Source organism: Lepeophtheirus salmonis, chromosome 4, assembly GCF_016086655.4.
Source record: "Lepeophtheirus salmonis chromosome 4, UVic_Lsal_1.4, whole genome shotgun sequence".
Lineage (NCBI taxonomy): Eukaryota > Metazoa > Arthropoda > Copepoda > Siphonostomatoida > Caligidae > Lepeophtheirus > Lepeophtheirus salmonis.
This window is the reverse complement of record NC_052134.2, coordinates 18,837,020-18,860,835: the sequence shown is the minus strand read 5'-3', so window position 1 is coordinate 18,860,835 and position 23,816 is coordinate 18,837,020. Positions and strand designations below refer to the sequence as shown.

The window sequence follows — 23,816 nt, the reverse complement described above, 5'->3', positions numbered from 1 at the left end:
CTCAATTGGGATAAGAACCACACTTTATTTGGTTTCATTCCAATGAGGGAAGTAGGAGTAAAAGCTCGGCCGTCATCACATTCCATAGGGCTGATTAAGTCAGGATACCATTCTGATATAAGCTCATTTAATAAAGCTATGAGTCGCCCATACCTTTGCGTCAACTTCATTTCCTTTAAATGACCAATTGCATGAGATAGTTCTTCTGCAGATAGAAGCTCTCGTGGAGATCCAGAGTTTAAAATTCCGTCAACTCTTTTACAACATAAACGCTGAATACGAGTAGACAAACTCAGGTGTGCTCTTGGGGAAAAACGTTGGATAAGGAACGTCAATAAATTAAAAGAATGAGAGTCATGAACTTGCTCCAATGCAATAAGAGTTTTCTTTTGAAATAATACTGACGAAGTTAAACGATGCTGACACCTAGATATTATAGCCTGGAGAAATAATCCAGATAAAGATGCCTTATTATGGACGGATTGAACGAAACGACAGATGGGCTCTTCGGATATATTTTCTACAATTATATGACTGAAGTTACTCACTAACCAAGTAACGAGCTCAACATTGTATTCATCCATTGGATTTGTTTCACAAAGATAATCACAAAGAACAATTAAACTGCCTTTTTGCAATATTGCTTTGTCCAAGGACAAAAAATGGGAGTTAAATGAAACTAATTTTGACCAAAACGGAATTTGAACTCTTTTTAAAAGTGAGAGTATCCATGCCCATCTGAGAGTAACAAAAGGATACGCATGGCTCAATTCCAATGCCATATTATCAATAAACTCTAAGGAATAAAGAAGGTTTTCTTTTTCTTTTCCTTCCGCAATTAATTGAGCTGATTTTGTTACTCTGCAAAATCGAGTGCTTTTCAGGACATAAATAACAAAATTCAGTAGTAATGACACTTCTTCTTCCAGATAAGAATTCCATTGTTCCAATGAATATACAATTTGGTGGAGTTTGGACAATGACGCTCCGATTACTTGAAATAAAAATTTAGCAAACGTAGATTCAGGCTTTACAGAGTCTCCATCTTCATTGAGAGAATGTTGAGCAGATATCAAAGTTATTCCGAACTCTTCCAGCCGACTCAAAATACCTTCTTCCGGACTTTGATTAGTTATAATGCATAATGAAACGACAACAAAACCAAGCCATCGCTGTACATCTTGAACTAAACCAAGATCAACTGAGGATGTTAAAACTGAAGAAAGTAGAGAATCAACTGGCCGTAGGGTTCCTGGAGCCAAACATAAGAAAAAAGAATACAGAATATGCAATGAATTTGAATCATGTAGATTAATCTTTTGAGTAGAGAGCAGTGATAAAATATTATCAAACAAAATTCTTGAAACCTTTCTCCATTTATCCTCCCCTTCAGATTTCACAAAGCACAAAATCGATACAAATACTTCAAGGATTTCAGGATATATCATATAATCTAATAATAAATTAAATACTTTTTCTCTTTGCACCTCCAAATCTGCCTGTTGCAAATTATCATGGCTCTGAAAATTTCCAAAAAGTAGCTCGATCACAGGATAAACAGCAGGGATAATCCATTTTGGATTTTTAGTTGAAGTTAGTTGAGTCAATAGTCTAACAATATCTTCAATTGGAATGACAACTTTAGAATGAAATTTTTCAACAGAGAGCAAAACAAAAAATTGAAATATTTTCGGTATTATAACTTCAGCATTATGAACTTGTCCATCCTTAATATACTCTAAATGTCGGATAACGTAGCCAACAAAAACTTTGTCAGAGTCTAATAGGCAATAGTTGACTCGTAATTTGACAAGCTGTATCAAAAGACTGAGCACTTGACTTTGCTCCGATACCTTTGAAGTTATTATGTAAAATTGGAGAGCCTGAATAACAATTGGCTCGAATAATCTTATATAGGATGTTAGTGCATCTCTATTACAATTCCTCAATGTGAGAGCTCGTTTGAAAAGAGATGAAGGAAATTTTTTTAAATTGATTTTTTCGTCAAAAAATGAGATGGAAGTGTTCAGTGAAGGCTTTGGCAACTGAAATCTCGATACAAACTCCTGATAAGGCAAATCAAAACAATATTTATAAAAGGATGCATTGTCAGGTAAATTAATTTCCTGAGAATCACTACTTCTAAGTTCGTTAGCAGATTCTTCATTCGTCTTCTTTGAAATATAAGATAGCATACTTTGAACGCAGTTTAGTGAATTTAGAGGATCCAAATAAATGGTAGAGCTTAAATAACAAAGAAGTTCTTTTGCAAGTTCCTCGTCCATATTTTCAATACATCGATTAATAAGAAGAGAATCTAAGGTTTTCAAACAGCTTTTCAACAAAAGATTAAATTTGTTAGATGTGTCATTTTTTTGCAGAAGCTGGTGATATTACATAGGCTCCATATATATTTTTAAAACTTGAGAACAATCTAGAATAGTGCTGCGAATTATTGAAACTTCCAACACGTAAATCGCCGCCCCCTTCGTCTTCTTTTTTTTAATGGCTGAATGTTCGCTGAAGAATTATATGACGTATTAGTAGTACAAGAACTAGACATAGAAACAGATGCACTCAAATTAGATTCTTCAATAAGGCAATGTATCATGTTTAGTACCCGAGCACAATGTTGTAGGACTTCATTTTTAGTCTTGGATACATCTCCTGTGATTATCAAATTAAGGAGATTCAACGATAAAGTATGATTATTAATATCCAGAGTAAAGTTAGAGTTGGATGTTATGAAATGAGTAATGATATCTAAAATGGACGTATCAATGCTCACAGAACCAAAACTATAAGTTTTCTTTAGGTTAAAATATGCCTCTAAGGAGCCCGATAGTTGAAAATTATTATCCGATGTAGCAATCATTTGCCAAAGCCAATCAGCAACTCTTTGTATAACTGAATCAAATGGTACTTTGACAGATGAAACGTTTCGACTAGCATATTCCGTACATTCATCTAGCCAATCATGTGGGTAATAAAGATTGGGGATGGAACGAACTATAGCGTCTGCAGCAGACAGTCGAACTCGAGTATCTTCATCGACAAAAAGTTCCTTTAATATTATAAAAAACTTATTTTGCAATTCAAATCCTTTTCCATTCACAAAATGCACTTGTTTAAAATCGACAGAGGATAGCAAATCCAATAGCGATGTTTTAACTAACCAATATGAGTTTTTCCAAAGAGAATTATTATTAGAAACAACTTCAAATAGTAGAATTCCTGCTTGTCGAGCAATGGAACTTCTGAGCATTAAACCAATGAAGGAACATATTGCTGTTAATGCATATTTGATAGAAATTGATGAAATATTAGGCTTGGATATCAAATCAATGAATATGGCAATTATATCTTGATGATCCGGCCTTCTTTGATTGAACCAAAAGTCTATTCCGTTTCCACCTGTTTCTAACAAGCATCCCCTTAAAACATTTCCTAGTAAGATTGCAGTAGAACCACTCAATTGTGGATCCTCATGAAGAACAAAATGATCCATGGATGCTATATCCCTCAAAAGTGGAGTTGTATCAAAGTCTTCTTCATCTTGATCCACATAAAGTGTTAATAAAAATATCTTCGGACTTAGAGAAACAATGGCACTCATACAAGATATAGCTAAGCTACGAATACTTATTCTGATATCAGATCGAGGCACGCCTTTTGTAGGTGTCAGTAGAGTCTTTGAAACGATTAGGCGAGCCGCATATATTAATGGAATATCCTTGTCCATATAAGAGCCTAAAAGACCTCCTTCATCATAATAGATTTTTCTAGATGAAAGATTTTTATCTTTATTTTCTTCAGTAGGGTCCTCTTTGGAAGAAGAAGGGTCATTTTCAAAAGTAGCATTAGAATTATTATCTTCATGAGTACGACCCACCAAGAATTTTTCATTAAAGCCTTGAGTTGAAAGCAATTTAACTTTCAATGACTGTGGAGGTGTCTTTAAAATTTGGTGCAAAAGTTCTAAAGTTGTTGAAATTAAATTTGGACTTGAATTTTTATAGAGTTCTAAATGGAATAAGCAAAGTTCATAGAGTGTGAAGAGCCGTTTTTCAAGTTCAGTATCATGAAAGGTATTGTTCATCAAGTCATCAAATTCGTTCAAAAGTGGAATAAATTTTCTTGAGACAGTAAAAAGCCCAAGTAGAGCACTGAAAGAGATATCTTCTTTATTGTGGTAATTCTCAATATATTCAGAGACTAATCGGCAGAATGTCCAAGTTACGAAGTAATTAGGTGCTTTATTATGTAGTGCAGCAGCGCATAAACAGATGGAAATAGACCTTCTTTGTGAAGGAGACTGATCTGTTAAAGAAAAAAAATAGTAATTACAAAATAATATAATTAATAGAACTGCAAAAATATGTAAAACTGTTTTTAAAAAATGTAAAACCTTTGTCTCCATTGAATAGTAAATGGATAAACGTATTAACAAAGACTTCCACTTCATTGAGGAGAGCATAAGGGCCGAAGACCTTCAGAAACGGATTAATATGCTCAGAGAGAGCGCTTAAAACATTCTCCGGATCATTTTCACTTAAAACAATCTTGATAATACAAGGTAAAATATTAGAAATCGTAGGTCCTAGCTTTTGAGGCTTTATGTTTATGTGAGAAAGAGCCCCAAGACATATTTTGAGGGAACGAGCACCGGAATTTCGCTTGATTTCTTTGCATAGTTCTTCTAAGACTTTGGAGGAACTTTTTTGATGACGACTGATAAATATAAATCATTCAATAATTATTATAATTAATGATTTGACATGAGAATGATATTATTATTTATTACCTATGAAAGTAAATGATTTTATTGAGGTTTTCCTCCTCTAATATCCGAGATTGAGCAGAAACATCCTTGTCTAGAGAGCGAAGAATAGATTCTAAAGAAATACCATGATCAGGATGAGGAGACTCTTCCGCTGTATCGAAAGTAGAGGCAGAGGAGAGGGTTCGAACTGCAGCTTTGATAACTTTATCCATTACAAAACTTCGACATCACTATTATGACTACGACTTCAGACGAGTACAGCTTACAAATACAAAACTCATCAACTTCACTTCAGTCTTTTTATGTGTTTCGTTCCAATTGAATTTACCTTAGCTTAATAAAATTATAATAATACAAGGAGTAAGTAGGTACTAGGTTGCGTGGTGAAGGACTCTGCTATTTTGACTTTTATTCCCCTCTTACAACACGATCTCTCAACCTCTTGTTTGAATTATGAATTGTATTATTAACCGTAGGGAAGATCGGGCACAGTTCAAACACTTTTCATCATTATGGTTTTTTTTTAATTCGATGGTGCTTGCAAGTATTTGTACTTTTATCGTGATTAGTAGTATGTTCCAACCGTTTCCAAAGAAACACATAAAATATATTATCATTATGAATATGATAATATTATTTAATCGATATGAAGTATACCTGCTGAAGTTGTAGCCTACCTCTGATTAATTAAGATAATTCTATGTAGGAGTAACTTTTATCTAAATTTAATTTCCTTTTAGGTTGGATACCTCATTTTATTGAATTCTGATCAGTTTGCTCCTTGTTAGTCTCTAATTTTCTAGATCAGAGTGTCCAACCTTTCTCTTATCATGTACGTACTCCTTTAACCGGTTTGATACATAACTACGTACCCTAAATTTTCAAAACCAAAAAGTTAAGTAAAATAACAAAATTACGTTCTTATTTTTGCTTCGTAAATTATGAAGATACATTCGTTTTTACGCCTCCCAATTAATTAGAGATCTATATGAAAATACAATAAAAACAATATAAAATTAACCAAGGTAACATATATTTTTATTGTTTTAATGAGATCCCCTTTGTTTTTGATTTGCAAATCAACAATATTTTATCAATTTTATCCTTTATATTTTAATGAAAGTTGTCTCATTTGTACTAATTGCGAACTTTGTCCAAAACAAAGACAGATACAGACTTTAGAGATTTAAAAGTTTTCCAAGATTCAGAGTTACATCTGGTGGACTATGTTAAATTCTGATCAAACCATATTTCTGGGCATTGGAGAACAAGTTTGTTTCTTTTTTCTAATAAATTGATTTTTTTTTTTTTTCATAAAACAAGATCGATCCCCCGTGTCTCAAAGTTTATTGTTTTTCATGTACGGGTTGTCGCTTCGAAAATGTACCAAAAAATCTATAAAGCCCAAAAACGAATTATTGTACTAACTGAAAAAGGGATACTGAATACATATTAAAAAGGGTAATTACTAATTAGGTGAATTATTACAAAGAATGAAGAAGATATTGATATAGAAAAAGAAATTCCGTCTTTTTTTTTTTTTTATGTGTGTTTTTCATAAAAATTCAATAATTTCTAAAGTAAAGAGGAATTTTTTCATAACAGATTGTTTATGGTCTTCAAACAGGCTGTACCTTCAAAAGCAAACAAGTTATGTATAATTTTTGTTTGGATCTTTAAACGATCAAAACTCAATTTCTTAAAAAACATGTTTATAATTTTTTTTAAATAGGTTTATGTCTTTTAAAATTGTGTACTTCGTTGGCGGAGGTAATGAAAGGAAGAAATTAGGTAAATGACTACGACAACAACAAAATATTAAAGATAAACTCTCTTTATTAAATTAAACTAATTAAAAGTAAATTAATTTTATTGTGTAAGATTGGCTTGCCTTAAACTTATTCACCAAGTTTAAGAACATTGCCCACACAGCCTATTTGGCGGAGACCGGCTAGTAACATATAAAAAATTTAATACACACCTTTGAGCCAACCCTATTTACTTTGGAAAAATAAAGATTATAAACTTATTTTTGATTTCTTAAATCCAGGAGTACACTTGCTTCCATGTTAGGAAACCATGTCCTAAATGGTTATATTTCTAATACTAAATAATAAAAAATTCCCTATAGTGCCTAGTTTTATTGTATATCTGACCGTAAAATCTATAAAAATATGTTATTAGACCGTTATAAGAAATTGTAGATAAAATTGACAATTACAATGAAGATAATGAACTATTTTTCTCAAATTATCCTAATTTTATCGTCCCTAATCGATTAAAAAAATTATACATATGAGGAGACTCTTCCTCCGTTTCGAAAGTAGATGCAGGGAAGAGGGTTTAAACTAGTGATGGGGCGATTCCAAAAAAAAAAACAACAAAAAAAACCCTATGCCAATTGCGATTCTTTAATATTTTGAATAGCAGTTAAAAAAATTCAATTTTGCTGTAAATTTCTAAGAATTAAAATTGATAAAATAAATCGCCTTCCTTTATTTAATGTAAGTAATATTTATGTTGATGTGCCACGAGCTAAATTTTGCTGCATCATTATGTTCAAATTTCTAAAAAAAACAAAAAAAAACTCGAGGAATTACGAGCTTTACTTGTTACTCGCCTATGAGTTACTTGACTCACCCTAACACTTTTGCATGCTAGAAAACTAGTTAGACAAAAAATCATTTTTTTAATTTTAAACTTGTAATTTAAAAATTGTATTCATAATTTATTTTAAGATTAATTATTTTATCTTATTTGAATCATGGTCATAAACTTAATTCAATAGTTTATATAGTCTACACATCAGTATTTTACTAAAGTCTGTTTTTAACTAATATATTTTTAGTGAGACTGATGGTTATTAATATGAATGCATAAGTAGAAAAATAAAGTTTTTAGACGTCGAATATTTATTTTTAAAATATTCTTCCTAAAAAAGGGAAAATGAATTTAAAAAAATATATATCAAATACGAATATATATTAAATTGTTAACCAGTAAATTCACTTCAAGTTGTAGCTACTATTTAAACAATGAAATTTTTTTCAAAAAAGTTAATATTTTGTAAATGGCTGTGGATTTTTTGAATAATATTTGAAATTAATTTTTTAAACTTTTTTCCCAAAAATTTAATTTTTTCCAAAATTAAATTTGAATTATGCAAAGCTATTCACAGGAAATTACATTTTTTTTTAAATTCAAAAATTCACAGCTGTTCACAAAAAAAGGAATTTTTTGGGAAAAATTTCAATAATTTCAATATATAATATTAAATTTCTTGAGAAAAAATTCAAATGTTAAAGTTTTTGAGAAAAATTTATTTTATTAAATTTTCTAGTAAAATAAAATAAAAAATCCTTAATTTGGAGGGGGGCTACAGGCCCTCCAGCCCACCCCCTGTGGACGCCCCTGTCTACATAGTGTTCCCTGTAGGAAAACATAAATTTTAAATTTCACAAGTAAATCTTCCAAGACTGTCTACCTTTCTATGTTTTAATTGCCTCAAAAAAGAAAAACAGAGAGTGCCAAGTTTTGACGTGTTCCGACCTTTTGTCAAATTTTGCAAAGGAGAGCTTTCTTAGATCCCTTTACAAACATTATTCCCCTAAAATAACAATATATGCACCAACCACATGGTTTAAGTCAGGGAGCACTATATACATGGAGAGTGCACTTCCAATGAGTTCTACTAATATCTGGAGTGAACCAAGAGGGAATGTTGGGGGTGTTTTTGGGTATTGCTGGGTCCCAAAATGGGATTCAACCCACCGCCAATACTTGAAGAAACTACTAAGAGCCACCCACCATAGGTACTGCGGCACCCGAAAACACCCTTAACATTCGGGAAACAACTGGGAGATTATGGGGGCTTTTAGTAGTTTCTTCAAGTATCAGCAGTGGGTTGAATCCCATTTCGGTACCCAGCAGTATCCGAAAACACCCTTAACATTCAGGGTACAATTGGGGGATTTAAACCAAGTACCCCCTTACCAGCACAAAGTATTTATAGCTTAAGGGACAAGGGCGTCTGCAGGATTCTAGGTCTTTAGAATTTTTTTAAAAAGAAATCCAAAAATTAAATTTTTTTGGAAAAAAAATTGAAAATAAAATCTAAATATTAAATTTTTTGGAAAAAAAATTGAAAAAGAAATTTAAATATTAAATTTTCTAGTAAAAGACAAAAATCCTTAATATGAGGGACTACATACCACCCCTTGCAGACGTCCCTGAGTTATGTACCACTTGTAAATACTCTTTCAAAATATCAAGTACCCCATGGAGTTGCTCCATGAACCCCAAGAGGTACGCGTACCCCCATTTGAGAACCACTGATCTAAGGGATACGTTTTCTTATATATCTTAATTGGATAATTTTTTACATGTAATTTATTTATCTCCTTGGTCATTTTTGTTAATTATTAAATGTATTTTTAATTAAAAGGATATTTGGATTACACACGTTATAAAACTAATGTTTATTTATAGAAAAATATTTACTATATTTGGTTCTTACTGAGTTTATGGGATCAACATCATGAATGCTTTGTTAAACTGAAAGTTTGAAACTCGATTCAAGAGGAATTCATAGTATGTATGATCAAGAACTAAACTACTACCAAAATATTCCATAAATATCCGTAATATTTACAATATTACGGATATTTTTTTAAATAAATAAAAACAAAAACATTATTTAAATATATTGTACTAATAGTTGCCTTAAATTTTTCTGAAATTGTAACCATTGAAAAATTAATAATAATTTAAAAGAGTTTATTGAGGTAAAGTCATTGAATTAATAATAATGGTGTAATATATAAAAGTAATGAATTCATTTATATAGTTAAAAAAATCAAACAAAACCCATCATAGTAAAATTGAGTAAACTTACAAATAGTACATGGATTTTGCATCCAGTAAAACACTGTAGAATAGTAATTAAATAGTTCTAAGAATGATATAATTTTTTTTTAAAATTTTTATACTTATATAAATATTAATTTAACTAATATTACAAATTAATTAAGATAGATTTTACTATATTTATATGTAAAATTTATACTTATACTTATATGGCATATTGTATTTTGACTATCAATATGTCTACAAATCTAAACCCTTGGTACAAGACCATGCACTTAAGGACAAAGTTGATGAATTAGAGAGCCTCGGACTCAGAAAGACTCCATAGGAGCATCTGATTGTGTTATAATATGGGAAATAGTAAATAATTATATCAGATATTAAAGGAATCGACAGCATCGCACTACACCGGTTATATACTGTTCCTAATTCTTAATATATTAATTAACATGATATGAACTTTTCACAATCGGTTCGATGTATCATATGACTAGGAACGTGTTCCCCGTAGGATGAACGCGCCTTTCCGGTCTACCACCAAAACACCCCCTTTCAAATGAACGCCCTATATTCTCCTACAACGTATTTACTTAGTTAATAGGTTGCGTGATTCTGACAAAAAGGTAAAAATAGGACTGACTTGTCGAAATATGTTCATGGTAGGTATTTTTAAAGGCGTACGCCCATCAATAAATCGGCCTTTATATCTCTTTAGGAAAAAGCTTCCCCAAATAAAAAATAATGACCAACAGGAATTAGCTTGAAAGTAGCTTTATGAGTAACAACAAGTGACACTTCTTCAACAGACAACGAAGTGTTTGAGAAAAGGACTGAAATTGAAACTTTGAACTATTCATTGTCTTTACTTAAAGAAAGTAAAATAGATCTACGAAAAGCTGCAAGATCTTAAAACTATGCGATCTCAAAATGGAACAGAGTAAAGAAATCTATAAGAAAGAGACTGGACTAGACTAGTATTGAACGAATACCGAACAGGTTCGGATACAGGACAATATTCGCTGCAACAATGAGCGTTAAAGTAATGATGCACTATTTTAATTGCACACAACGAATGGCATTACGGACAAAGAAGTTACTGAACGAGCGAGGTATGTTGGTATCCGACATTTAGAATGCGTTCTTGCTGGTGCAAGTTGGACACAGAGTGCATGTGTTTGTACTATTCACTAAAATGTAAAGCTTATGCCATGGGATCGAGGATGCTGGAGATAACGGAAGGGCACTTTTACTAAAATCTACCATAATCACTTTCTCTTTCTAATTATTATTCCTTTTTTTTTCTCTATCTCTCTTTCTATACCAATAACTTTTTTCCCTAGACTAAACTAGATATTAAATATGCTGTAACATAGAAAAGTATAGATATAGGAAATTAATGAGTTCGATACTACAAATTTTTATTTTTCTAATTTGAATTTGAATGAGTATGAATCAATGAAGTAGCTAAGATTGAATGATACTAATTTATATGTTTTCAATATGGACCCAAGATTATATAAGTCATTGAAATTAAATAAGTCAACTAAGATAGACGTTTAAAATATATATCCATTTAACAAGGAATTTTTTTCTATAATATCCTTAAGTCCACTTTCGATAAACATCCGATATACTTCACCTATTGAGATAAAAAAAAATATAAAATCTTTGTAAAGGAATAACATGATTTATTTTTTTTACCTTTTAATTATCCAGTATTCGACTACTTATTTTTTTGTCAGACTATCAAAGGTTCAGAGAAGCAATAGAAATAGTGATGTATTGTACAATACATTTTAATATATTAGGTTACTGTAGGATTAGTATCTAGATGGGTCTAGGGAAAAATAGCTATAGAAAGAGAGAGAGAAAAAAAAGAAAGAATAATAGAAAGAGTAAGTGGTGATGGCAGATTTTAGTAAACTTACCAACAACTGATTTGCTCAAGGATAAATTGATCAACCACTTTGAGGAAAATAGTTTTGATTAAGTCCAATTTTAGCAGTGGATATCGACCAATAGCTCATATTTTACTAGTATTATATTTTCAATCAAAAATTTTGTGCAAACATTGTATGCACAAAGCAGGAAAGCTGGCAATGCACGACTTCATTGCTTAGCCACAAAGTAATTTTTCTATCTAAAATTATGCAAGGTGAATTTGTTGTAATTGAAGAATTTTCTGAAAATTACAGCTTTGTAATACAGGATGCTGCTCAGGGTTTTTATTGGAATTCTTCGCAGGCGACGATACACCTTGGATCTTTTTTGTTACACAAGGAATACCAAAACTATTTCAGTATTCCTTGAGTTACGGTATATTTGTTCCAGCGCCAATCAATAATATATTTGAAGGCCACGTTCGGATTTATATAAAATATGTGTTATTTTCCCGAAGACTGCTCCGGTTAATACAAAAGCTAAAACATTTTAGAACCTGATACGTCATGAAGTTAAATTTCATATCCCTGAGCGGCATTTTTTTTGCTTCTAATCATTGCAGAGGATCAGCGGATGGAGTCGGAGGGACAATTAAAAGAGAAGCCGCAACAGAGAGCCTTCGTCTCCATACGAGAATCAAATCACCAAACAAATTCAGTTGTTCGGGTTTATTTCCAACCATTTAACATTAATTAAGTGTGATTTTTGTACGCATGCAGACTACAAAAATGAACAATTATTTTAAAGAAGACGTTAAGCATTGCAAACCCATTGCATTTATACCTAAAATGGATAAATCCCTTGGAGTTCGGGAATTCAGCGACGCAACCGAGTCGAGAATGGAATCAGTGGTTCATAAGAAATCTGTCACCTATTCTGAATAAATAGCAAACTAATAAAATCAAAAATCTGTTTTGCATAATTTTATATATTTTGCAAAACTTATAGATAAGTCCTTTTAAATAATAAAATATTTTATTTTGATAAATATGATGAATGATCCAAATATATTCATGACAAGATTATGAATATTTAAAAGTTAGAGGGGATAGAAAGGAAGAATAACACAGACGAACATATTTTCTAAAAGTAAAAAGATGAAATTTACTATTATTACGATTATGACTTTTTCCAATTATAGGTCTAAATGAAGCCAACTAATTTTGACTAATTTTTTGCGTACAAATAGAATATGAGTAGATTAAAGTTCTTACAAAAAATGGGCGAAATCAAATTTTGAAGCTTGGCTAGGACACCATTTTTTATATTTTGCAATAATGTTTTAATAGTATTTTTTGCACTAATGGCCTTTTATATAATATAAAGTATTTTAATAAAATATAATAAAATCTGTGTATTCTAAATGGAACTATGGTTTACTCAAGATCGAAGGTCTTTCGAATGGGGACCTACGTTGAGGGACTCCCAAACGGGCTCTGGCACCTCCATAAATCTAAAATTTTACTCATGCTGTTTCTTTGATAGGCTAGACAACCTGACCAAAAAGCATCAAAATTGGTGATTCGTAAACTTAATAAGAGTATGAACAATTGTCATGGAATGCCCCTGGATGATACTGACTAATTTCTCAGAAAAATCTTAAATGATTATTTTTTATTCTATACAAAGTTTGACACTTTTTAAAAATAAAGAATTGAATGACTTTATATGGTTGTTCTTGTAAAAGTCATATATTTGAGAACAAAAATTTTACTTTTGGACTTTAATTTCGCAAATTATTTCGAATTTTAACAAATTTGACAACAATCGCTATCTTTTATAAAAACATAAAAAAATAGACCAGCAGAATTTTGTTCAAAGACGGTTATTCACGGGCCTTCATAAATATTATATGCCTAGTTTGATATCCAAAAAACGACTTGATACAACATATACTATTCATAAACTGTCTGCGGTCTCCTCTATTATATATGTATTTTTTTTATGAGGAAGAAAGAAACCTCGTATATGGTTCCCCAATCTCCACAACCCAACTTGAAATGAATTAACAAATTTGAATTTTAAACCTTTTTAATAAATTTTTTCTATCAAAAATGTATTATAAGGAAGAATACTGATGACTGTTCCTGTATATGATGTAGAAGTTGTAACTTGTATGTGCTAATTGTAGAGGCTGCAATTTTTTCGTCTTTCAATGTCTTACTTAATTACATGAGTATTTTTTATTCAAAAATACTAATTGGTGCTATCATTTCATTTTGATCTATTGAAAGTACTCGGTTATTATGTATTTATGAGTAATATAACTGTGGATACATTTTGAAACTTATAATGCACCGCAGAATACTACCATCAGTTAGTCATATTCAATAAAAAAAGTCAAAAATTACATTATTAATAGCAAACATCTATTTAATAATCATTTCTGCATTATCCTCATCACAAGTAGGAATCTAATTTCTTCATTCCGCTTTCGAGTTAAAACTTGTACATATTATTCTCAATATATATACTACTGGTAAGACTAGATTCCGTGCTAAGTGATTTTTTCTAGACCAATCTGAACCAATATTCCTGTCCATACCGAAATTTCCTTTTGAAAAAAGTCATTTTTTTAATGGGATCGATCAAGGTCCATTTTATAAGTAGACCGAATTTTACTACAAGGCCGGTCCAGATCAAAGTGAAAATCATAACAATCTCTGTTTTAGGATTTATTGACCGAAACTCAACTCTAATATATACATGAGCTAAATCAAGTAATACTCAATAGATGGAACACACACGCTCTTTTTGACCAACAAAGGCCTATATTTTCTAACAGCATAATTGTTATGAAATGAAAGAGAGAATTGAATTAAAATCGTGTAATGAATATCTTAATTGATAAAAATAACTTTTTTTATTATCAATTATTCTGATGGCATGAAATAAATAGATATACCAATAAAATTATTTTAATTCCGTAAAACATTAATTAAAAGATTGTTTTAGTTCAATACCCTCTTTCATTTCATAACTATTCTAGTCTTTAAAAAAAATAACCCTAAAGTTGGTCAAAAAAGAATAGATGTTCCATATATTGTAGTGGTTCTTAACCTGAGTTCGATCAAAGGTAACACAAACATCAAACTGATTTGTGATGACATGCTCCACTTGACTAATTAAGAAAGGTTCATATGAAACTGGTGGGATTCAGTACCTCCAACAAGGTTAGGAACCACTGAAATAGAGTATTAATTGGCTAAATTTAATCCATAATTAATATTTACAATGCATTTTAGATTGATACAAATATAATTAATATATTATGTACATATTTTTAGTTAAAATTATTACAACATGTACCGAAAAAATTAAATAATTAACTTAATTACCGCAACTTTAACTTAACTTTTTGAATGGAAGTGATGGAGAATTTGAAATAATAAAAAAACATGACCGTGAGCGTGTTCTGAATTTAATTATTATTATTTAAAAGTAGGAGATTCATAATTATTATTAATATTTAAATGCTATGTTTGTCACCAGGAGTTAAAAAAACATAAAATAAATTCATTGACGCGCCAAAGGTAGGAGAAAATAAAACATATTAATAATTAATTATTGTATGTCGTAATTCTATAACATAAAATAATAAAAGATAAGGTCAAGAATATATAAGTTGTATACAATTTACAATTTCTACGTCTCATTAACAGGATCAGTTTTAAAGGGGTACACTTTCCCCAGGCCCTACTTCCCCTATTCGAGTATCCCACAATGGATAGGATTGTGTAAAAAATTGAAAAGGGCTTAAAATATGGATTCAATTTATTATAAAAGACCATAAAGGTTGGGTATTTTTCAAAAAATGTCATTTGAAAAGTAAAGTAAACCATTATTTTTTAACAAAATGTCAATCCATAAATATTCTTAAAAAATTATTTATTTTCAAATAGGAAATAATGAAAAGCGAGGTGCACATTTATATTTACTAAAGATACCAACTGACGCCAACCCTAATTTATTAAAATCAGGGCCGTTACTAGGATTTTTCTTGAGGGGGGCGGCGGCTTTTTAACAAATATTTTTTTTTTTTAAGAAAAGATAAATTTTCCCAACAATGAATATTATTAATTTGAAAATTGTGATTAGGTTTTTTGACAAAATTTGACAAATTTTAGTCCCGGATTAAAATTATTTTTTTATAGCTATTTACGAGTAATTTATGTATGATAACTGTAGGTATTTGAACTTTACCAGCTGCCACAGAACACTACCCATGAATTAGTAATTTTCATCAAAATGGTAATCAACAATTATATCCTTAATAATATATCGACAATACATAGAATATTCAATTATTGCATTATCCTCCCCAAACAGCAATCTAAATTATTCATTCAAAATTATTCGTTGTTTTTTTAAAAGTTGTAATTTGTTCAAAATTTGCAATTTGTATACAACATATATATATATATATATGTAGAGAAAACAAAATCGAATCTCAAAACTATAAAAATAACAAAAATTAAATGTTTTTTTTAAACAATATTTGAAGAAAAAAAAAGGAATAATATATATATTATATAAAATAAATATGAAAAAAAAAAAAAAAAAAAAAAACGAAATAAAATAATGATTATTTAGTTTGTATCATCAGTGTTGGAGTATTTAATTTATTCAAGAGGAACCCCGATCCTTGACTAATTTTTTTTTTTTTTTTTTGAAAAATTTGTATTTAAGACCAATGTTTTTTTAATCAATCAATAAAAGTATGGAGCTAAGAAAAAAGTGGTTTAAGATGGGGGAGTAATAATTTTTAGGTATTTCTCTATCAGCATCAAAAATCAAATGAAATTTAATTCAATTCGATACTCAAATGTAATAATGAAAATAATTCATTAGATAATATAATATATTATTATAAAAAAAATGGTCAAAAAAATTTGATGGCTTATACTTGTAATAAATATAAATGATTACACAAAATTATGTTATTATTATTATTATTTTTTTGCCAAAAAGTTTCAAATATATATTTTAAACACCCCTTTTTATATCCTAGGATAGTAATAATAATAAATTAATTGAAGCTAGAAAAAAAAAATGAAGTAAGATTGCTGAATATATACAATATATATATATATATATATGCGTGAACGTGAGGAGTCTGAATGTGCAATAATATATTTTATCAATGCATTGTTAAATACAACTTTGGAAAAAAATTCTCATGTAAAATCTAATTAAGTTATTATCATCATTATCTTCTTCTTCTTTGTATTTTTTTTTCAGTCATAAGAAGGCAGAGTTAAAAAGGATTAAAACCTATCTATGGAAGTATTTAGTGTCAAAATATACGAATTTGAACGAAGGATTTTGTTTTTTATTAACCGTCTGCTTGTGGAGGAGTAAACCAACCTAAAATAGAAAAAGTAAAAAAGGATGATTTATTAAAAGGAATTCGTTGTAGATAATATCGTGGGTCTGGAGCAAAATTGTAGCAATTCCAATGTTACTGTTTTGTAGTGTTGGATTCGAGTAAAATTGTTCGAGTTCTGCATCGAGTTCGGGTTTTTGAGAATGTTCACATAATATGTAAAGAAGAGGCACGAGACTCAACTTTATCTCACTATCAAAGACTAGCGACTTGACTTGGACTCGATAACTAAGACTCAAGACTCGCCTTAGAGTCAAAAGCTAGTTTAAAGTGAACTCAAGAAAGCCTCAACTCTAAGGATTCTATGCTATATAATAATGAACTTTAAATTAACTCATAAGAAATTTGCGGAGACAATAAAAATATTCAATGAATTGGACTCGAGAACAAATACTTTTGAGCCTCGACATGTACTTCTTCCTCAACTCTTGGGGTTCCCTATTCCAATATATAAACTTTTCTTTTTATAATAGTTTTTAACTGTTTTTTGAATGATTTGTAACAATTTCAATATTACTTTTTTGTAGTGTTGAATTCTTATCAAAGTTTTCAAATGTTTGAGTTTTGCATCGAGTCAAGTTCATGTTAGGACTGGATATGTTAATCAATACAAAAGAATATTCGTATACTTGCATTACTAAATTTATACTATTCGATCCATGGATATAGAAATTTAATATAATTAAATGGACCTCGCTTCAATTCGAAATTATTTGATTTTTTCAGATATTTTAACATCTTTAGTCGGGACAATACACCAATTTTAAGGTTCGGTCGAAATTACGTTTTTTTAAATTTCCCCATTTCTTGTAATTTAGTTGCTTCTCCTTTTTCAAACATCAACTCTTCTTTCAATAAGATACATGAAAATTGACTAATAATCATTACTCCAATGTTTGCAATTTTAATTATAACTCGAGTTCAAATCAAATTCAATTTTTCCAAAAATAATATTAAAGACGAGTTTGAGTAATTTTCCGAAAATTACTTTAGTATAATGGATTTTTTTTTTTTCAAATTCGAGTAATACTCGAATCCAACCCTACTGTTTTGAAAAATCGGCGACTAAACTTTTCAGATTCAAGGTATGCATGACTATTATAACGTAGATTTTAGAAATAAAGTTGCAAATATTTCCTTGTAGCCCTAGTGTTAGTAAAGTTTGTAAAATTTAATAAAAAACATATGTAATCTCTTTTTTGACAAAATGCGCCTTGTAACAGTCTTTTACTCTGAGACCTATATTATATGCCATCCTCAGACTTAATTATTTACCATTTTTTTCATGAATATGAACTAAAGATCGGAAAGATTGTTGAGCGCGTGCAAGGCTGTATGTACCCTGGAATTAAGATAAATGTAATACATCACACAATATTTAGATTAGTGTTGTGTCGACTCGAGTCGAGTAAATAAATTAGAAAGAAGATAAAAAAGAGAAAATTAAGTAGATACGCATGCTGACTGCTATTTATTAATTTATATTAAGTAAAAAAAAAAAAATCAGTTTTTACTTTGTGCATAACTACTTTTCATGCACTATTGCAGATAACATTTTTTTTTCTGTCTTCGCTTCATGAGGCCTAATGAGCTAAAATGTATAAATAACTGTGAGATCGTGAAGTTCGTTACAAAACCTGAGTTTATGTACTCGATGTCTATTATGTCTCCTCATATACTAGAAAAATCTCATGATAAATTGTGATTGATTAGAAAATCACTTAGGGGGGACAGCGGCACGAATCTCAAGAAATTTTATGTGGCTTATTGATAAAAATCCAGCAGACTCACTAAAATATGCTGAAATCAATTTGGATTTTTTCCCGAATTTGAACCAATTTACCATTTGAGTCAAGTAAAAAAATCCTCAGTCAAGTCGACACAATATTAATTACGATATCTACCTTAGGAGCATCGAATCGTATTCGGGCCTTCCCTTTAACCAACGTTGCAGAGAGTTGCATAATAACTGCTTCTATAGTGTACGCAGACGACCATCCTTGGGGTGTCATGAGTTCCATACACAGAGCACCCCCTTCTAATACGTATCCTCCATGTAATACAGGATGTACCATTCGAACAAATGGAGGATCAAATGGAAACGTATCCTAGAGAAGATAAGTTAAAGATAAAAAGGCTAAAAGGAGAGGTACGTGTACTACCTTGAAAATAAATGACATCAAGATATGATCTTTCCCCTCTCTTTCTTTTAATCGTTTGAGATCTTCAGCTAGCTGGGAATCAGGATCAACCCTCATGATTTTAACATTCCACTCGTATAAGGAATCGTTAACCAATTCAACCTTTCAAAAAAGATTCAAGTGTTTTAAAAAATTCCAAAATTATGAAAATCCGTCACAATACCTCGTATGCTCCAGATTTAAAACTAGGAGATCGATATATATCTCTAAGTTCTTTCATTAGTCTATCAGTAGCTTGAACAGATCCCGACACAGTTCCTTTGAGGTAATCTCTTCTTTGATTGGCCTTTAAACGCTCCAATACTTGTAAGTGCTCCGTATGAAGCTCATCATCTTGTCTAGCTTTTTTTGATACTGCTTCTTCAATGTCCAACGGGATTTCTTCCTCCTCATCTTCGTCGTCGTCGTCCTCCTCCTCTTCATCTTCTTCCTCCTCATCATCTTCATCTTCCATGTTATCCCCGGAATGCGACGGAGATTCACTGGAAGACTCGTCTAAGAAATAAAGACAGAATTAGAAAGAAACATTTTAATATCTAGGAATATGTAAAAAGTCCTCTTACAAGCAAAGTTCTTAGAAAATATAAATAAAAAAAGTGTTAGCGAAAATAAATTTATTAAAAATATAGGAAAAATCGACCAATGCTATAATTGAACATTATATTAAGTAAAAAAAATACATATCGAAAGGTGGTCTAAGCTTTCAAGCCACCTACAAAATCAGACATAAATCCTTAGGATTTTGCCTTGTGGGTAATACGGTAGACACTTTGGTTGGCCTCCCTGATGAAGGAATGGGACGACATCCTCATAGAGTACGTCAGTGTAGTGTCTTCAGAAGAGGGCATGGCAGGTCGTAGATATGGCCAAAGACCACCAGTATTAATGAATTTGGTGCAGTGCAATTATAATATACATAGGTACACATGATCTAATTTGAATAAAATATGAGTTAACTTCATTGAAAAATTATAGCAAAAAGTGTTTCTAAAAGGACATTTCAAACTCCCTGTATACATAAATATAATGTGAGATTACTGTTATTTGGCTGGAGATGAATTTCGGGCGGTAGAGGTAATGTATACGCAGAACATAACTCTCTTAAAAGGATTTTAACTTGATGGAGTAGGTGATTGTCCAAGCCAGACGTATTGCTTAGTACGGACAGTGCGTTGGTTATTTTGCTATCTTCAGATTCTGAGAACCATACAGGAGGTGTGTTGGGATACGTTTCCTAATATAAAATTATTACGTTAGTATATTAGATAGAGTAGAGAAAAGAAAACAAAAGAAAAACTTAATGAAGAATATCTGACAATATAATTAGTAACAAAATTATTATAAAGTAATTATAACCCATAATAATTACCTTTAAAATATTTCAATAACCATTGAACATTTTTGTGTTTAATTTTTAAGATGTTTAGAACATAGTTTGTATTATGTATATCAAGGGCGTAAATATGAATAATTTTTGGAACATTTAGACTCATTATAGGCGGAAGATCTACTTATTCGTTGTTTTTTATAACGCAAAAATTATCAATTGTATTTGTATATCTTTGTAACAATAATTTAATAAATATTTATGATAAACTTATCTACAAAAACGGCTTACCCAAATACCGCTGCATTTTTTTTTTTTTTTTTTTTTTTTTTTTTTTTTTTTGAAAAAATAAACAATAATTCTCAAAAGTTTTGATTTCATGTACTAATTGATCAAAACTTGATGATAACACATGTAAGAGTTACATTACACATTCACAAGTTGTAATCGAGAAAAAAAATCAAAAATCAATTAAACCGTGTTACTTTTTTTTTTAAATTACTAGGAATATAAGTTGCCAAACGTTGTGAAAGGTGGACATAGACGATTATGTTTATCAATTATTTACGATAAGACTGTAGTCGAACAGTATTTCGACTTGAATTTGTAATAATAATGTATATATTACCATATATATTTACAACTTAAGAATAACTTTAGTTATATGTAAAAATTATGAGTCTTAAAAATACAAAAACATTCATAAATAAATAATTCAAATGTTCAAAGAACAAAAAAGCTAATTTATTACTGCTTATAGTGGGGATTTCAGTCATTCGTGGTAAGTTCTGGTCTGTAGCAATTGCGAATAAACAGGGATTATTGTATACCATCATTTTGATAAATGTAATACATCTGAGGAGATGAGTAATTAGGATTACGAAAAATCTGAGGGGGACACAACCCTACCACCTACCAACTGTGCCCATGATGCACACATTACGTTACGTAATGAACTATTACAGAGTATTGATTACTAACAAACTCAAAAATATACTTTACAGGGAAGGTTTCCCCCTAACATCACAGTTTGTAATGATTTGTACATAATCCATAAGTGCACTTGAATATTCATAAGAATTAAGTTAATCGGTTGATGTACATATTATTCAACAAATAAAGTTATCAGAATTTTTTGTATTTTTTTTCTACACGTTATAATACTAAGTATTGAATTGTCATGCATTATTTGTCTTGACTTCTTCTTTCCTTTTTGAAACTTGTGACGCAATATTAGATGTATTATACTAATATAATATTTTAAAAATGATTATGAAGATGCATGAAAGTTGGACATTGGTATATATAGGCCATGTTTGTCTCATTCATTAATTTTGAATAGGAGGTACATTCTCTAACCAGACTAGTATTTTTATAAAATATTTTGGGTTCTATCAAAGGTATTTTTAATAATTTAGCATTGTAAGAATAGTTATTGGCCATTCTATGTTATTTTTTTAAAATCACAAGAACTTAAGTTATCTTAAACATTGGGCAAATAATGATACTGTTTCATTGATGAATTTATAAATTAAAAAAGAATTAAATAATTAAAGAAAAATCTTTAGTTTCTGTGCTACAAAATGAATTATATGATTTTTTTATATATAATAAGTATTGCCAAATTATCTTCCAATTTTGGAGGCAGACTCAGTAAATTAAGGTCATGAGGTGGATGATGTTAGAAAAAATATATTTTTTAGTAACGAAAATCAATTTTGATACTATGAAAAATATATTTAAGTCAATGTAATGATAATTAGCAGGCAAAATTAATGGGGTCAGAAGCTCTTTCAGACTCTTCGAATATACTCGGAATTCATGGAGGCTCAGGGATTGTTGACAGAAGTCCTGAGGTTGTTTCATGAATTGTGGCACTCTTTGTAGGCCTCAGATTTCTATTCTCTCCAGGGGAGGGGACATAGTTTCTTAGCCCGGAAGCTTAGATTATGACCCACCACAGGATGACGTTTAAGATCATCTCTGACCTTGAGGGACATTAACACAATAAAGATTTCCTCTAGGAGACTCGAGTCTACTCAGAAATCTCCTTTCTAGAGCATTCCTGTGGGGATTTCTTTTTCCAATTACTCAGTCCTATTTTGGTGAGTTCAAAGAATTGACATAATTTATATTAGTGTACGTTTTGCAACTTTGAATAAGTTAAAGTTGAACGACAAAGAATCGCAAGAGAATGATTCAACCCTCGGTGTAGATATATAAATAAATGAATCTAAAATTCTAGCAAAGAAAGAAAGCTGAATTGATGGGTTTGCAATGCGACTCTAAAGGAGTAGACATGACTCCTCTTGGGGAATGAATTACTTACAGTGATATTGGCGTGAATCACGTGTCGCCGCCCAGAATTATCCACGAACTTACAAGTCAGTTCGTCAACGGTTGCGGAAAGGATTTGAAGGAGTGGATTCGTAGTGGGGAAGGCTCCCTCCAAAAACTTGATCTCTTTCTTTAAAACATTGAGACAAGCCATCATGACCTGTGGCTCTTGCGATTCCTCCTTCTCCGAATCCTACTCCTCATGTGCTCTTCATTCCCAACACGCGGATTCTCTTCTTCGTCCTATCACTAGCTTCGACTTCAATCCCACAATTCAATTTCAGTCTCCTTCCACTTAACTATTATTTTGTATTTCTTAGTAGTTTTACTATTTTAGACTTATGTCTTCTTAACTTTGAGTTCTATCAATGTAGTGTAGTCACTGGTGCTGTGCTGCTCTTAGTTGCTGCAGAGGAATAAAGAGAGCGAGAAATACACATAGAGAAACAAGAGGAACAGAGAGAGAGAGAGAGCAAACAACAGGCACAGCACACCCTCAAGAAACACGGAAAGAAAGAAACAGAGAGAGAAAATTAGAAGAAATAAAAGAAGTCAGCAGCAGCAGCAAGAGAAACACTAAAAAGAAAAATTACTTTAGAGAAAAAGAAATACTGACATACACACAGATATAAAAAGACAGAAACAGACAGAGATTAATCCTTATTGTACCTCTCAACCTATTCATCTCCAAAATGAAACAGAAAAATAGGCCCAATGATTCCCTACTCTGGAATTATTATTTAATAATTATTGTTGAGAATTGTTCCCAACATTACCTCGACAAGGGTTAATTTGAACTGCTCAAGCAATCCATACTTAGAGCAATTATGATGGAGAAAGAAGCAGAAATATCGACAGCTAACCAAAAAATACTATGTAAATTTTTGTGTTAGTTATATAACGTAGTGCTTGAGGGGAATAAAGATTATCAAATAGGTTTAGACCCGGCTTGAAGGGGGGAATGAGCTTGTTCGT

At 30.8% G+C, this 23,816-nt stretch overlaps 2 protein-coding genes and 1 long non-coding RNA gene across 7 annotated transcripts; 1 reads left to right on the top strand and 2 right to left on the bottom strand.

The window, feature by feature from the left end:
• Positions 1-2: 2 nt before the first annotated feature.
• LOC121116573 (huntingtin) lies at positions 3-5,186 on the bottom strand (the record flags this gene model as incomplete). Its single annotated transcript, XM_071887509.1, has 4 exons — positions 4,805-5,186; positions 4,409-4,731; positions 2,459-4,320; positions 3-2,393 (listed from the first exon to the last, which is right to left on the bottom strand). Coding segments are annotated over exons 1-4 (4,767 nt in total), but the record flags the coding sequence as incomplete, so codon positions are not given.
• A 4,619-nt stretch (positions 5,187-9,805) lies between these two features.
• LOC139905161 (uncharacterized) lies at positions 9,806-16,293 on the top strand. The gene is made up of 2 exons (XR_011779686.1): positions 9,806-10,308; positions 10,365-16,293. It is a non-coding gene; the product is annotated as an uncharacterized lncRNA (long non-coding RNA).
• Positions 16,294-16,705: 412 nt separating this feature from the next.
• On the bottom strand, positions 16,706-23,743 carry LOC121116953 (ubiquitin-conjugating enzyme E2 Q2). 5 transcript variants are annotated; one of them, XM_071887686.1, is made up of 8 exons: positions 23,511-23,722; positions 22,834-23,433; positions 20,216-20,411; positions 19,341-19,672; positions 19,139-19,279; positions 18,881-19,084; positions 18,252-18,318; positions 16,706-16,957 (listed from the first exon to the last, which is right to left on the bottom strand). In XM_071887686.1, exons 2-8 carry the CDS (start codon positions 22,996-22,998, stop codon positions 16,926-16,928), a joined length of 1,137 nt encoding a protein of 378 aa, XP_071743787.1. In that variant the 5' UTR covers positions 22,999-23,433; positions 23,511-23,722; the 3' UTR covers positions 16,706-16,925. The 5 variants fall into 5 exon arrangements, with proteins under 5 accessions (XP_071743787.1, XP_071743788.1, XP_071743789.1 ...); XM_071887687.1 differs by having other exon boundaries at positions 22,834-23,417; positions 23,511-23,659; XM_071887688.1 differs by having other exon boundaries at positions 22,834-23,336; positions 23,511-23,635.
• Between the last annotated feature and the right edge of the window lie 73 nt (positions 23,744-23,816).